Source organism: Aricia agestis, chromosome 10 (assembly GCF_905147365.1).
Source record: "Aricia agestis chromosome 10, ilAriAges1.1, whole genome shotgun sequence".
Taxonomy (NCBI): domain Eukaryota; kingdom Metazoa; phylum Arthropoda; class Insecta; order Lepidoptera; family Lycaenidae; genus Aricia; species Aricia agestis.
This window is the reverse complement of record NC_056415.1, coordinates 4,743,274-4,761,100: the sequence shown is the minus strand read 5'-3', so window position 1 is coordinate 4,761,100 and position 17,827 is coordinate 4,743,274. Positions and strand designations below refer to the sequence as shown.

The 17,827-nt window shown below is 36.2% G+C and overlaps 1 protein-coding gene across 6 annotated transcripts in view; it reads left to right on the top strand.

The window, feature by feature from the left end:
• Positions 1–17,827, top strand: part of LOC121731435 (GATA-binding factor C) — a 97,388-nt gene that overhangs the window by 50,477 nt on the left and 29,084 nt on the right. For 2 of the 6 annotated variants that reach the window (XM_042120853.1, XM_042120852.1), the window contains exons 4-5: positions 209–223; positions 389–540. In XM_042120853.1, the coding sequence (XP_041976787.1) occupies positions 209–223; positions 389–540 (167 nt within the window). The remainder of the gene's footprint in view (positions 1–208; positions 224–388; positions 541–17,827) is intronic. The other 4 variants (XM_042120857.1, XM_042120855.1, XM_042120854.1 and 1 more) reach the window with 3 other exon arrangements.

The window sequence follows — 17,827 nt, the reverse complement described above, 5'->3', positions numbered from 1 at the left end:
ACTCATCATAATTAGTCTGAGAAATATTACTAGTTAGAGTAACGGTAGATGATTCCTATGCTCCTTGCGTGTAAAAAATCTTGATATTTTGTGAAACTGCATATTCCGTGTTCGTTAACCATTTTATTTAGAGTAGGTAGTAAACGCATGCGATATAGAAAACTGTACTGTAATGGTTCTGAATGTGATTTTCTCTCGTCTTCCGCAGCCTGCCAGGAGACAGGTAATCGGTTTACTTCTAATGGTTATTTTAATTAATCCATTACTAATTAAGCACATTCACAATATTAAAAGGCACATTAACATTCAAAAGTTAAATTTCGAACGCTTTATCTGTCACTTGATTTTGACAGCTGACGTTTATTTTTTTTTAAATTTCCAACTACAGAGGGCCGAGAGTGCGTGAACTGCGGAGCCACGAGTACTCCGCTGTGGAGACGCGATGGCACCGGCCACTACCTGTGCAACGCCTGCGGACTCTACTACAAGATGAATGGTCAAAACCGTCCTCTAATCAAGCCAAAGCGAAGATTGGTGAGTGTAAGAATCCGACCAATTTTTTTCATAAGCTTTAGTTTGTTGAGATAACGTAATTCAAAGAACATTATATGATGGGTCTTTTATGCCACAGTCCACATGATTAACGGATGGCATAACTGTGCGCCATTTTCTCGAGTTAAAATAGTCTTGTGTACATTGCTTTATCCAAACAAGCGCTTAGAATTGGTACAATTTAAATAGCTTTACTTTAATAACTTTTTCATAATTAACTTTATGCAAAAGTGAAACGCGAGTACGTGTGATATTTAGGACCTGACTGTCGACAGGTCTTAGGTCACATAAAATTTATAACACTATTAGTAGCAAGCACACTTTTCGCCATATAAAGTGTAACGTGAGCTATTAAGAACGCGATCTCGCGTGAACACTAAACTTTTAAAAATAAGCTTGTAGTAGCTGTAAGAGATATGAGAAAAGTGATTTAAGTTGAGCGCTCTCTATATTCGTGACAAAATATTACGTTAATACATGATAGACACTACTCAAATATCCTATGGTGGAACCAGAGAAAAAGGATATGGAAGGAACACTAAAATCGAAATCGTGAGAACAATATTATATTGTTTATCATATCAAAAGCAAATATGGTATGAGGGAAAAAGAAAGAAAAATTTTACTGTCCCAGTTTTGTCGGTTATAATATTAGTATTTACGATTATTTGTACTTATATATTTTTTTTATTTACCTATCTTATCTTAAATATTAAGGTTTCGTCTATGGGGAAAAGCATATACATTATACATACTTTTTCTACGAACGATGAGAATCTCGCCACGACAAATGGGTGTCGCCAGCAATAAAAGACTCGACACAAATTGGGCGCAAAGAGGCCGTATTCCGAGGAAACTCGAACTAGTTTGTGTATGACCGCCATAAATTTTCGAGTTAGCGTCTAATCTGAGGTCGGGCCGTGGAACAATGTGACACTGGAGCCCGTGCCCGCAATTGTTCAATTTACCTTAATACATAGACGTCGCACATGGTCGGCGACCATTTTGTTTGAGTTATAGTTTGTTTGCGGTAAGAATGTCACGAGTACATAAGTCAAAGTGGCTTGATACAATTGGTGCCTACTGTCTTCAGGGGTTCCGAAACGAAGCTTGGCGGCAAGCACATAGATTTTTGCTGGCTTCAAGAAAATTGATCGTTTATATTCTTGAGTCAAGTTTTATGTTGTTGCTCCGCGCTTGATGTATTGTGATTTTAAATTTCTTTGTTTTTGTTTGAAGTGTACGTGCTTGCCGCCAAGCTACTTGTTGTCTCGGAACACCTTTATGCTCGGTTTCTTAGGTTTTTCCTAAACTTAATTAACAACACTGTTAAAGTAATAAACCTCAAGAACGTCAGGAATATTCATTAATGTTCGTATTTTTTTCGATATATTAACGCCTCCATAACATATACAAACTACAAGGTTCTGTGGATTCCAACTTCTTCTATCATTGACACTATTACAAAATATGTATATTATGATAAATCGTAAGATAGACTCTTGTACAGGTGAATTTGAGTACAAAACGTTTTAAAGTAGCAATTATTCATGGAATTTATTCCTTTAGTAACATAACGTCAATGAAAATTCATAACATTTTAGTCTGTGTAATTCAAAATATTTCGCCAGTCATTTCTAACGTTCTGGGGCATTAACCGTTGTACAATTAATTTATGATTACGAAATTAACATAATATAATGAATATTGAAGGGAGTAGCATACTATCATGTCATGTACTTTTAAAACTAGAGTGTATTTAAAAGATAATCATAATAATTTACGTAATACAAACAATACGTCTAAAGTAGATATATAGTTTTTACTTAGATACGATATCCTATGACCTAGGTATTATCATAATCTAAACACGTTGTTCTACTCTGTTTTAATCTAAACGGTTAAATATGACCCAAATTATTATAATGCACTATTAATAAGTGACACCAAGATACGTAACTTACTATGGAACGCAAGTTTCCATCTGAACGGAGTATAAAAAAATAAAAACAAATTGAGAAAGAAAATTCTAGAAAACCTGACCGCAAAAGAGAAGGTAGCATTTTAGAAAGAGAAAGCGCATGCGAACAATACAATCCTGCGATTGCTCCACAGTCCGCAGTTCGAGAACACGAGCTATAAATTGGTTAGATATTAACTAGAATTATGGAAACAAAAGAGTGGCCGAGCGCACCTGTGAGCTAAGGGCCGGGGCACACTGTAAAAGCCAAGGTTGTCTCTTAAAGTTTATTATTGTTAGTCAATTATTATAAGGTTGGTAAATTTTGCCAATGAGATACAAGGACATTAATTCAATAAAATGTATTATAGTTGTTAACTAATTTCACAATAATTTATAAATAAATAGAAAAAATAGTAAATGCAATATATTATTGCATTTTTACGAATCTATTCTATATTATTAAGATTCCTGACGCCCTTCTCACTTATGACAGATATATAACATGATATTTAAACAGAGTTAATTTAACCCAGATTCGTACAAGTAGAACTTAGTGTGTCATCTGCTTAACCTGTATGCAGCATCCATAAACAGGCTTGTAGAGGCGATATATTAGCGCTCAGAAAGAACTCGCTAACACGATGCATCAAATATACATGCAACTGAATAACTCGAGTTACTACGTGATTTCTTCTCGAATTAGAATATACTTTTATGTATGTGATACTTTTATACACGGCTGTTAACTTGGTTGTTGCGGTATCCCACGGTAACATGCAATTTTCGAGATAAATAGTAGTTTACGCTTAACTCTACATGTGAGGCCAAAACTGCCCTTTAAGAACATTTTATACAACATTTTTTTTTTATGAAATAAGGGGGCAAACGAGCAAACGGGTCACCTGATGGAAAGCAACTTCCGTCGCCCATGGACACTCGCAGCATCAGAAGAGCTGCAGGTGCGTTGCCGGCCTTTTAAGAGGGAATAGGGTAATAGGGGAGGGTAGGGATGGGAAGGGAAAAGGAGAGGATAGGGAAGGGAATTGGGCCTCCGGTAAACTCACTCATTCGGCGAAACACAGCGCAAGCGCTGTTTCACGCCGGTTTTCTGCGAGAACGTGGTATTTCTCTGGTCGAGCCGGCCCATTCGTGCCGAAGCATGGCTCTCCCACGTATAAAAACATTAAACTTTCTACACTTTCAAAACTATACTAAACCCCCCCCGCCCCCTTTGCAGACCTTCAAACCTTTTAAATGTTCTTATCTTGTACTGAGTGTAAGGTAACGTATTATGAGTTTAACTTTCCTACTCAGATCAGTGATTTTATTTCTAAACCAAGCTGATAGCAACTAATACAAACTAATCTCCAAACTCCAGATACTTAAATTCTCTACACGCGATTTTAAATAGGAGGTCATAGAACTTTCCTATTTGGCATTCACGAGCTCGCGCGGTGCCAAATAAATAACACAATAAGAATTATTGCGGGTACATTATAATATTAATCAAAGTTTTGGTACCATACTGTCTAGTGGGTAAAGGATGTACTTTTGGTAACACATTGTCTAGTAGGTAAAGGATGAACTAATAGTTTCCGATGGATGATGTAATATGCTAATTAAGATTTATCGTATTTGAATACTCCTTGGGTTGTAAAAATGTTGAAAGGATGTGCCGGCGTTATTTGCATTTGATGCGCTCGGTGTACTTAATGCTTTGCTAAAACAAAGGTAGTATTTACATATATTTCACCATGCTAAGTTGCACATACAATATATTTTTTAATTTGCCTTTAAAAACTTATTTCTCATATTATTTTCAAAATAGGAACCCTGAATCGGGAAGCACACATAAGCATGATATCTCGAAAGGGCAAAACAATGCAGTATCAAGTTGCGAAAGCGTTAAATTTGTTATGTGTCGAGTGCACTAAGTTTCAAGGACACGGCTGACTATCCTTTATCTAATTTTGTCAACACAAAGACTTGTCTTAGATACTGATATAAGAAGCCTCTCTTTCTATCCTACTCTACTACTAATACATCTATCTCAACTATAGATGTATACATTTTATATACATACTACGTCTGCTTAAAAATACATACTTTAATTTACTTGTATTTTTTATACACTACCTGCTTAAAATACTTTAAATATTCACCTGTAACATAATTAGACGTACGGTAGTGACCGCGGTAACCCATCGATCACCGCGCCCGTCGAATAAATCCTCCTCTGTCGTGCTACACGGCTAAGTTTTTATACCTTTGTTTCTTTCCATATTTAAAATACTAGTTAGTGATCTATAATGATCGTACAAAAGGATTTTGTGTCACATGGAGTTCAAGTTTTTTAATCTGTTTTCTTGAGGCTTGAGGAGTTTTAGGAAATACTTGTAGAATATAGAGTACCAATTTTATGTTTTGAATGACTACATTTTTTTGTCTTGGAATGTCTTCTTATATCTGGAGTCCTACACAATAATTGCTAACCGACTTCCAAAAAGGAGGAGGTTATATTATGTTCGGCTGTGGATATAGTTGTATAGCACCATTTTTTTTTCTAAGAATAAGCAATCACATTTTGTCGTGATTCAGAATCAGTCGTGTTTAGGTCGTACACGTCTTGCGGTCACATATTACCGCGATATAAATTATTACAGTTAAAGCGCTTTGAATAAGTAAACAGTCCTGGGAATATTGACTCGCTTGTGAATCATCTGCTTAATAAACATCGGTACCAAAAACTAGTGAAATGAATAAGTTAGTTTTTATGGAAAACTTGCCAAGTCGAGTCGAAAAAAATTTTTATGGGATAAAACATCTTGTTTCCTTTCCCAGGACTTTAGGATACCCACATAAGATTTCAATAAAATTGGTACAGTTGCAGTGGTTTGAACGTGAAGAGTTGACAGATAGATACACTTTGCGAAAAATTCACAGTATTAGTAGATAGGACGATAAGGAAAATGCACATTGAAAGCAGTCACTGTTATTATACACCTTAATGTCACCCTTAAGATTAATACACTAAGGGCCTGTTTCACCACTTCCTGATAAAGTGCCGGATAGGCTATCCACAACTTTTTTCACATTCTCCATACTCTGTCAAGTAAAGTGGTGGATAACCTATCCGGCACGTATCAGGAAGTGGTGAAACAGGCCCTAAATAAGTAATACCAGAGAAGTATCAAAGTGCGTTACTACTCACTGATCATTATTCAATATTGCAGGAATATAAGATTTTACTGAAAGTATCTAACTGTTTTTCAGTTAACTAGGTTGCAGTTTCTAAAGTTTCTACGGCTTTTAAAATCGTGAGAAAGGAATCCGACGGTTCCGTTGTTTCATATTTTATCGGCAACAAATTATATGCTACTAAACTTCTCACCTAAAAACCTATAAAATATTTTTTAAAATTGTTAAAAAAGTAATAAAGATAAGTGTGTATGGCGAGACTATAAAAATAATCTTGTGATTCCACCGCTAAGTGATATTCTGGTTCTAGGAAGGGATAAGTCGAGGAAGATATGTATGGAACAAGCTAAATATTTAATAAGGGGGGGGGGGGGGGGGGGGGGCAACTGACCCCAGAAGATAAAATAAACGTCAATTTTCCTGGCAAGTGGAAATTAAAAACGTGTTACCTACTCTGCGTAAAATGAAGTGTTGGAAACAAAATATCTTTTCAGTCAGATTAATAAAAGCCAATTTACATGATTTTTTGTTCAATATACCAGACCGGTCATCTTCTCCGAACAGGTATGCCGCCCCCCCCTAGCTAAAATCCTGGGTACGCCCATGTCTCCTGGATACCAAATTTCAGCAAAATCGGTTCAGGGGTTTAGGCGTGAAGAGGTAACATACAAACAGACGGACATAATTTTACATTTATAATATTAGTACTCGTATGGAAGTATGGATTATAAAGCCAATATCACTTTGTTTTTGGTAGGTAGTAAATTTTGTAGTCTATAATCCTAATTTCATATAAGTAGGTTTCTTTCGTTACCAACATAGTAAAGTGTAGGTATGTACAGACAAACAAATCACTGTATTCTTCCAGTGATTTCATGTTCTAATTTTGAAAATCGACAACCCTAATCAAGCGAGTAAAATTGATCCACAATAAAAACGGACATAAAACTTTTATATTCAGCGTTTTGTAATGACCATATTTGGATTGTGTTTCAAGCAGCCTATAAAAAGTCTATAATTGCATTAGTTTTACTAAAGTTGAGTTCGTTTTGTAGTTTGTGATGTTTGAACTTCTAAATAATGTAATCGAATTAAGTAGCATAGATAGAATTATTTTAATATTAGTTATCTGCTACCGCTCTTATAGGGATGTAAAAGAAGAAATTCATAGATAGATTGCGGACTTTAGTCGGATTATGTAAATTTCCTGCATAACCAAAATTCCACCTAGCTTTGGTTATGCAGGAATCTATATAAAATATAAATAATGAATTTTAAATTTTGTAAGTCTCGCCAAAACTCGAAAACGGCTGAACTGATTTGGCTAATTTTAGTCTTGAAATATTCGTGAAAGTCCAGGGAAGGTTTATACGATAAAATTTAGGAATTAAGTTATACTAATCATTAAGTATAAATTTTGTGGACCTGTCCCGCAATACTCTCACGCATGGTAACCCCTGTCAATTCCCGGGAAGACTGTCCGTGTAGTGAGTGACGTGAGGCCTCACCGCGGGGGCTCGTGACATTCTCCCACAGCCTACCTGACTCATGAGCCCGCTCCACTCCGATTGGAAATTCCATACGTCTTCATACTTGTAAGCTAGTAGCGTCATTTTATTTGGAGGCGTAGAAATCTGTTTACCTTCATATAATTAGATCAAAAGATGTGCTAAACAATATATTTTGATTATGATTATAGTTATTAAAAAGTTGCTAATTTGAGCAAAAAAGTTAATATGCTGTCTAAATTGCTTATTAACAAATCGTAGAGCCATAAATTTAATGTTCCCGATCGTCAATAATTTTATTATACCTGCCAAATTCGTAATATACGAATAGCAAAATAATTTTGCGAATAAACAGGTGCAGTCCCAATATAATTCAATAAAATAAATGTTCGATAAGTTTTGTTATCTATGATAAATGAAATAGCCTATGACACCGGCTGCCGGGGCCTCATGCTGCGCTCGCGTCTCTTTTATTTCATTTCCATAAACATGGACCCTTTTTTCATCCCACGGCTCGGGGGCCAAAAAAACTCCACTTTTGTCAACGCCTTGATTGATACGGTAACGTTTCCTTGTTTTAGCAGTAACCTGGAGTCTTTAGCTCGTTTTTTACTTACGGACGTTTTTATTCCACGTCGAGCGGGTTTGACATATCACTAAATTTTGTACAGAAATTACGTTTCTCGGGAACCTCGGGTGGCGGGGGGTGTTATAAATTTACAATTTTTTCCGGACAGGCACTGCGCATTGTCGTCGGAGTTTTTGTGTACTCTCTAGTCTACCTGGAGGCGCCATCGTGACATTTACGATCAGGATATTGGGAGTATATTAATGTCGATATTAATAGGCGACATCGCTAGCCATAAATCGGCAAGTCGATCCCGCCGTACATCAAAATACGGGACGTATTTTTATTTACCGAGTGTTTTGTGTTTTAATAGGCGTGCGATAATGCGGGAGCTCCTCGGAGGGTCGCGGGTTCGGAGCCGTGTTGATAATCGAATAAGCGATTAATCGGATCGGAACGAGAGCGGTGTCGATTTCACGGTGGAAGCGCGGAGAATCGATCGCCGAGGCACAGGGATCGCTGCGACCTGCCCGGCTCGTATTGCCGCTATTTAACGGGTATCAATCACATATCGGTGGCTTAAACGTTGGACCTAGTACCTTCACAGTACATTTGCCAACAGTTCTAGCTATGAACCTCAGTCAAGTATGCTGCCAGATTTAAACGTCCCGCTTCATAAACTTGGACCTTAAAAACCACCTACTATAACAATATTACAACATTATCTATTTCATAAGTTATAACACTTAATCTAGTTCAGCTCACCTATAGGCTAAATTGAATTCGCTAATTAAAATAATTTATCAAGAAATATTTTATTAAAGTAACATTGGTAATATCATCGCCACAAAAGCCACAACGTAGGGCCTTAATTCAAACAAATCGTCTCTCGCTGATGTAATTTATCGGTAGCAGGAGCAGTCCCTGTTTGATTTAAAGCGTCAAATTGCACCTCTTGATAAAATATCTCTTTAGCTCGCCTTAATTTATGGTTCAGAGACACCCGAAAATGGAGTGCATATATTTTGGGGTACACCCTTTTCTTTGTATGAATCTTATGCAAATTGTATATACGTGAATCGTAATAATATATTTAATTGAAATACTTCTTGCACAGGTAAAATAATCATTTAACTATATCTATCTACTCGCTTACTATTATTAAAATTTCGTTTACCCAACGGATAATTTGAACTGGATAACTTAATGCCATTTGGCATTAAATCCGCCTATGCAAAAAGTGTAAATAAATAATTTACTTTTAAGACCAAGACCAAGGCCATAATAATATCTTGTATCTGCTGTATAAATATTTGCCTTGCCCATGATTATGGGCAAGGCAAATATTTATACATACATAATGTAACTTCTAATGATTATTAGAAGTTACACAACTCTATAAAGTCTTAACACAATCCGAATACAAATCAATCACACATTGACTTTGGACAGGAAGCAGCCACTGTCATTAAGGCAACTGTTCCAAAAGTGCACGACCGAGAGCAATTACAGCTATGGATGGTCAAATTACCACCTTGGTGCTGACAAATGATGTACAGAATAGTAACTTGAAGAATATGTTCCGTATTAGGTATTACTTTCGTGTCACTTCTATGACAGCATAGTGGGTTTAGTCATAGTAATGACATGAAAGTTTCAGTGAAATTATTTTGCATGATAGTGATAGGGAAACTAAAATTTTATGAAGGTTGCAGATGTACTCGTACTTGTATTTCGCGATAACTTATTATAATACAAGATTTAAATTGAATAAACTGCTAAGCACGACTTGAATCTAAATAAAAGATCGCTAAAAGAGGGTATGAAAAGTTTGCTATTCATGGGTATTTTAGGCATTTTCCGCAACTCATACATGGGTAATTTAGGCATTTTCCGCAACTGCTTATTGTCCTTATAAAAAGTTAAAATACAAGAATAAAACTTAACTGAAGTAAACTAACTTAAATGTATATTTATCAGGGTTTATCCGAGTCGCATGTGTATTCGCCCACGCAGCGGCGAGACAAGCCACCGGCTGCCTTCCGTATTCCCTACATCATGTACACCCATTGTAATTGGTATTCGATCAATTATTTATTTAAATCTTGAGGTGAATAGTTAAAATTATAAGCATCAATATAAAATGTTAAGCTTTCATTTAAATTCGTTATCCACAAGATAAGGTTCATTTTCCTTCACGTAAGCAGGTTTCGCCGCTTGCAAAGTTTTAGTACTCCGTAAAAAATACTCTAACGAGCATAAAATGTTAATGCTTAGGGTGGAGTCTTAGATATGCATTTTAATCGTCCAGTCAAAATCACTAAGCATCCGATGCTCATATACGTAACACAAAAACCTCGCTCCTTCTGATATGTTTATTTATATATTTTTATTGGTTCGCGAAATGTAAAGGTGGGTGCACACGATACATATGTATCGCGCGATCGCGCCGGATCGGCGTAATTGACGCGTCCGATTTTATCCGCGATAATCGCGCGAGCCCGCGATAGCCTTATAACTCAACCGAATTCGACGTAATGAACCGTATTAACATAATTGCATGGATTCGATTGGATATGCAAATAGTTTAATCAATGATTGATAGTACAATAAAATAGAGCAATAAAATTAGCATTCATATTTACTTAGTTTTATTGCTGTTGATGTAAAAAACGTAATCGAATTGTTATTTATTCATGAAATTAAAATTACAATTGTATTAATTGAATAATTAATCACTTTCAATCGTTACTGACTAGAAAATGGCTTACGCATAATTCAACACGAAGTTTCATTTAATATTGCTAGCGTTAATGGAGGTAAAACGTCTTCAGAGATAAAATATGTAGCGGGATATTATTTTTCCTTACCTTTCTTTCATTTAACCTTATATTACTTTTACTTGGAAAAAGTCAGATTTTTGTAAAATTTAATTTGAATAAATAATTAACAACCAAAAGGTGATTTAGCGACGCTACAATTATACATATTGCATTATTTTTTGCAATAAAAGCAAATGCTTAATTCGAAGCAATCAATTACATATGTATAAAGTGATCACATTGTCCGGGCGTGTTAAAGACCGGTTGGATGCGGGGTAACGAGCTTTTCGTATACAATAGACCTTTTAGCGTCACCCGGACAGCCGTCAATCGCGGCGACATGCCGGCGGTGTGCGCTCCCCCTTATTACCATGATACAGTTACCTGAGGCAAGAAGTTCAGATAGCTGAGCCATAATTAGTATAATTTCGACGATAATGTATGGCATGCGTAATAAATATATGCAAACCAAATTGCTATTATTATCTCGCGTACAAATTATTTATATATATGTAATCATATTTGAAGATTATTTTTATCAAGATCTATGTATTGTTTTGTTGACCATAAATACATTGAAACCCTACAAAAACATAGTTTTTGTAGTATCTGCGGCTAGCCTTACATTATAAGTAGCACAGCTCAGTAATAATGATGATAATCTGTGATAATCAGTAGATTCTCATGATCATACCAGCAAGTCTGCTCTCGCATGTCAAACGGTAACTCGAATGTTTAAGTCTACGTTTAAGTTTACGTTTCAAGCGATGAAATAGCGATAAAATTATGAGGAGTATACGACAAACTGTTTTAAAATTAATTGTATATCGTCGGACATCTATTATAACAAAAAAGCGGTCGGGTCCATTGGAAATAAAACGTGGACAGGAGTGACGTGCGCCCGGCGTCACTTAGCAGCGCTGGAATGATGTGACAGGCCTTGCCGATCCGAATTCCTTTAAAAAATTAAAAACAAAACGAGCTTTCCGCTACTCCATTGTGTTCACGTTTTGGAAAAATTTAAATGATCCGACGCCGGTCGCTTTTTTGAGTCCGAGTATGCGGGGTTCGGCGTTTAAATACATACGGTTTCGCGGTTTAGCGCCATGTTTTTTCCGTTTTCTGCGCGTTCCGCTGCGCCAAATGTGAGACGATGAGGTAGATTTTGTGCGATTAAATCCCCGGGGTGTGACACGAGTGAGTCGTTAGAGCGATTTAAATTCACTTCTAAGGCTTACAAATTGAGTTTTACCGGGTTCCTCGCCCCAGAATGGCGTAAAGTTTTTCGGCGCGGGGTTTAATTTTCAAAGTTTCGGCGATCTGTATTTTTTAATTTTCGAATTCGGGGTTTTTCAATTGGAGTTTTCGCATGGTATTCGGTGTGGCGATATGAATGTATTTATTCTGCGCTGGGCGGCCGGGCTCTCGGACTAACAATGCTAGGCCTGTCGCGGCCACGCCGACTTAACAGGGCTACCGACCGGCTCAACAGGCCCACGACAATTTACTGCACACTGCTCTGCATCCGATACTATTGTCACGTAATTGCTACGAGGATAGCCGAGGTCACAGGGATACGAGATAGCTGGATCGAAGTTGGTATTTTTAATTTTGATATTGCTTTGGTTGTTTAAAGTGTGCTATAAATCTCATAGCTCACAAGAAATCATTTATTTAAGACATTCTTACCAATGATTATAAATAGTTTATAGTTTTAATTTGACACTATTTACTGAAATACCTATAATATCCCAAAAAAAGAGAAATTAATTTGAAATTTTCTCAATTTTTAAAAGCCTCCTTCATGTGTATATCAATAAAAATAAAATACAATACAAAATATTTTTGACAGCCCTATCGGTTCGGCCGTGAATCAGGGCTGACACAGCGGCCGGTGGTCCGCACGTCAGGCGCGCGTGTGCGGCGCTGTTCAACCCTTCCCCGATTTACATAAACATTCACTTTTCAAATATATCGACCCAAAAAATAAAAACTTTATGATAAATTTCACAAGTCGGAATTATAATGACCGCTCCTCGAACCTTTTGTGTGAAATAGAACAGTTTTGAAGGAGTCGTTTATTCTGCGTAATTTGATTGATTAGTCACAGAAGGGTAAGTAATAGGGCTGTCAAAAAAACTTGTGATCCTATTTTATAGAAATAAACTGAATAGGCTGATATGTCATGTATTTGTGTACCTACATAATGTTATATTATGTATCTAAGATATATAAGATCTACCTATTCTAGGATACAACCATTTTAAAACAAAATCGATAATCGAAAATAACACTCGTGCTCGTTCAGTCGTGCAATACCTCGTAATTATTGAAAACAGTCAAATCAGAATATACGATATCGAAAACAATAGTAGGGCTTTTCATACGGGGCCCGCCGGCGCGCCGCGGCTTTTTGCTCGTGTCCGCCGTGCTTACCGCGTTTACCATTGTTCTTTAGCCTTATAAATTGGCTGCTCCGGCAGTGACAGGTATATTTGAGTCTTCGGTAATTAGTCGGTATTGTAAGGCCCACCCGACGACGACGTTCTGTCTTTTGTTCTTAATTTGTGTGCCTTAATTACCAATGTTCTTGCGTGTATGCGAAGCTTGAATGTCTTTAGAGGAATTTTAACATAGGTTCTTTCAACTAATGTAGAAATGTAGACTTTGGAAAGATGTAGAGTAGATCTATAGTTAGTGCTACGTAACGTATAAACTGATTTACTTTTTATTCCTCTGCCCGAAACAAACTATAGAGTATAGAAATGTGTAGAACCGACGAAAGCTGTAAAGCTTTGCATTGACGCGGACGTAGTGTTGTCTACGCCAAGACATCTACTAGATCACAGAGCATCCATCCATCATCTTATCAAATCTCCAATTCCTTTTCTAGGTACATTACTTCGCTTATAAAAACTAAACGTACTTATTGTAATGCAACCGTTAATTGTTTAACTTTTTATGGTGCCGCAATAAATGTTGGCAAAAACGCGTTGATGAATTATCGCGTTACGGCGTTTCACACGTGACAACAAAAACTCTGTTTATAAAACATTAATGTTAATATGTGATTTATTATGTGTTAGCTCAGCTCGTTCGGTTAATTGAACTGATTTATTCAAACTAAGAACTAGTTCAATGCGTCATACAACCATAGAAGTGCCGTTCGCTACACGATTTCTTATAATAATACATGTAACACATTACTTGAATGTTACGATATTGTTATATTCACCAGATAAAACGTAGAATGTTGTTATTGTGGAGTCAAAGTATCTCCATAGTCCATATACCATTCAGCATAATCGGTTTAGCGGTTTGGTCGTGAAGAGGTAACAGACAGACGGACAGACAGATTTTCTCATTTATAATAATATTAAGTCGTTCGACCGTGGACATTTTTTTATTTTTTACAACTGTAATGTCTTCAAAGTTCGAGCTTTTCCACTAAACCTGCTTGAACTAGCGCATGCGCAGAAGCGGCTCAAGTTACTCATTACCTCGGGTGCCCGTCAAGAAATTAAACCTCGAGATGAGCTGTCAGCTAAACGGCGTGACTGACTACTGGACGTCAGAACTGACCCCGGAGGTTACGTAACCAAAAAACGTACGTCATATTAAAGTCGTAGACGATTTTCAACGGTAACCACGCATGGAAGACGTTTGGAACGTAAAAAAGTGTAACTGACTTTTTTATTTGGGTATGAACTATAAACGGTAATTTTTGAGTTACGATTTTTAAATTTTTTTATTACATTTTACTTGTATTAGTATACTGCATGGGTCCTTAACTTTGAAACTATAAGACAAGCTTTCGTGAAAAATTGGCGTGTTCAAAACTTTACGACTTTCGAATACTTTTAGGATCGAGTAGTGAACAAACTCATAAAAGTTCAGGTCCGTAATAAAACTAAATGTCTTAAATCAAAACACTAAAACTTCTTTTGTTTTTCGTGCTAATTTATTTCATTTACACTTTAACGGTCGTTAAAACGCTATCGTCATAATTTAATTTGGCCACTGGCAAACACTGGTAGCGATATTTAGTAGTCATCGAGTCAATTGCCTATCTTATCAATGATTTCAGCCACTGGTTTTAGAACGGTAGCGGGCTTAGTATCGTCGATTAAAAAAGTGATTTAACAGGTCATATCTTCTGTCACCTGTCCGATTTACCATGCGAGTATACTGACAGGCTGACGTGACTGTCGGGACGCGGGACAGACGTCGAACGCACCTGAAACGCCCATTAAATGCCTGTCCACTTGACGAATACAATTTTAATGCTACAACTATTTGGAACGAGGGCACTGATGCTTCACTATTTTCCTCAATTCGTTCTTTAAATTTTGTTGACTTGTACAGGTAGATATTAATAAGTTTTCCATATTAATTAAAAACTTATCTACATGGTATCCACTTAATATTAATGTGATTTTTGAGGTAAACACGTACTTTTCGCGTATTCAATTTACTTAAATCCATCAGCTAAATCGGTTCAAGTACGATAACGCTTCGTTAAAAATGAACCAATTAAGGGTTCGCCTCGTAAGTTACCGAAAGTTAAAATCTCGCACACCCATTGTAATAACGCGTACGCTCTCAATATTAAAATTTAACAAGGTATTAATTTAAAAAAACTAAAGCGAAAAGTTTAAATTTCGAGCGCGGGAATCGTGCGGTCGTTTTTTGATTCGATCCGTTCGGAAACGCCCACCGGTGATTTAAAATTTTGATTTATCGGCGGGAAGCGGCGCGGCTGCGCGTGCGCCGCCGTACTTGTAATTACAGCGACGCAACTGCGAAATGCCAGCACCCTCGACACTCTTTAACTCTTTGAAATGTTATTTGTGATACCCAAGTTGCTATGGAAATCTGAAGGCCTACTACGAAACTGTTTTGAGACTCAAACAATCGTACAAGAATTCCGCGTCCTGCTCTAACAACGTCATTTCGCTTTTGTTAGAGAAGGACGCAACATTCTCGTACGATTGTTTGAGTGTCAAAACCGTTTCGTGGTACGGGCCCTGTTTTGGATACGACTAAATATTAATCCTGTGAATGCTATGGAAATAGAAATCTGAATGTTTTTATACGACCATCCTTGTAAAGGCAATGACGCAATATTCTTTTTGCAATGGAAATTAAAGATGGTGTACAAAAAGGGGTCAATAGTCGCCTACATTTTGCTATTGACTAATATGCAAATTTTTAGTGATTAAAATGACAGTTACTGAGCCCAACCTAAATGATGCTAAATATTAGATAGGTGTTTATAAGAATATTATATTTTTGAACCGAAGTTTCTTATTAAAATACCTGTACCTATCCGTCAAAATGTTGTTAACGACTGCATTGGACGTTGATTTTTTTTCGGGGGTCGCGAAAAAAGGTTTGTGCTGAATTTGAGATAACATTTTTGAGATCGTTTGTTTTGATATTTTATGTCATTGTGGTCCAGGTATAAACCTATGTCAAGTCGATATTTTTTGCACCCCGAAGATATTTGGACGTCAGCAATTTTTTATCTTAATAAACATTTCCTGATTATGACTGTAGGATAAACTGATATTTTAGAAATTCAAAATTAAGCTAATTTAGGTTGGGTTGCACCTACTAACTTTTACTATAACTGTAACTTTAACTTTAACTACAATGCAAAATGTCAAATCTTTGGTTAAAGTTAAAAATGGACGCCATCAAGACGCCATATTTAACCATAACCATTTTAAATGCACGTGGCGAGAAAAGAAACTAACGCTGTCATTATACAAAAATGCCTTTTTTGGACAGTTCTCCTTTACTAGCAGCGCCCCCGCCCACGTTCACTTATAACCTTGCTGGACCAGCTGTCATATTCTGTCAATTTCTCCGGTCAAAGTTAAGGTTAAAGTTAAAGTTAAATTTAGCCTTAACTATTACCATAACTTTAACCTTAACTTTAACTTGTTTACCTATTCCAAATGGATTAATAGTTACCAACATACAGTCTATTCACTGTAGCATTATACTGGATATAAAGTAGTAACACACTCTTCATTCCTCAGTATAATATTTGGTAGTAACAATATTATAATATCGGATAGCAACGTTCTCTTCACAAAATATCTTGAAGTACTTAGCAACAAGATTAAGATTAATTTTTTTCTCACTTTTTTGGTAAAAAAGTGGGCCCCGCGCGAGTTTCTTACGCCGGTTCTTCTCGCCGGGTTAGTTCCCGAACCGGTGGTAGGCATCATGTAGACTTTCAGAGAACATTCGCAAAAATTTATTCTGAATAAAATTGAATTTGAAATAAAATTTGAGTTTGAGTTTGAACAGTCCCTTTAGTATTTGCTAGTAAGTAGTACATTGGTAGTGCTAACATTTTCTTCAGTATAACAACGGGTAGCAACAGTAATTGAAGGCAATTTGTGTATAAACAATCGCGGATTAGAGCACCTGCTCTCTTTACGACTTCCTACTTCACAGCTTTCTCGCTGCATCCACCTGTCCTTGATTAATGTTGCCAGCCTTCGTCATAAGGTCACGTGCACACGATTAATGGCTTGTCTTAAAGCAACAAAAAAGTGTTGCCATTAGACTTAATCAATTATGTGACAACATAAAATATAGGGTGTCTAATAAAAATTTGCTAAAATGATAAGTAATTAAAAATGGGTGAGAAATCTTTATATAAAGTACATAATACTATATAAAAAGTGTTGCGCTTTCAAGTAAACTTATCAATAATAAACTTGACAGCCGATAAAAACTAAAAACATCTCTATTTAAGTGTTATTACATGATTAAATCAGTGTGGGAACAACTCGGCTATAAATAGAAGTAACCATATTCATTATTAAGCAATAAACAGCATAAATAAAGGCAATACAATACACGATAAATAAAATTGCTTAATGAATTATAGGCATAAGTTAAGCTTCCATTCTAATGATTTGAATATCGAATGTTTTTGATATACCGATAAGGTAACTGCGGCATATTTTAGCATACGAAGTAAGAGCTGGTAACTGCAATACTTCTATTATAATAATTGTAAGAAAAAATATGTGTTTATTCGCTAAATTATAAAAGTACTAAGATATCTAATCTTATAATTACTAATTTGAGTAAATTGTTTGGTAAATTATTCAGTAAAACCACAAGTCATGATAAATATTATCGGATATAATATATTTCATCATCATAATCTATAAAATATAGCCTATAAACA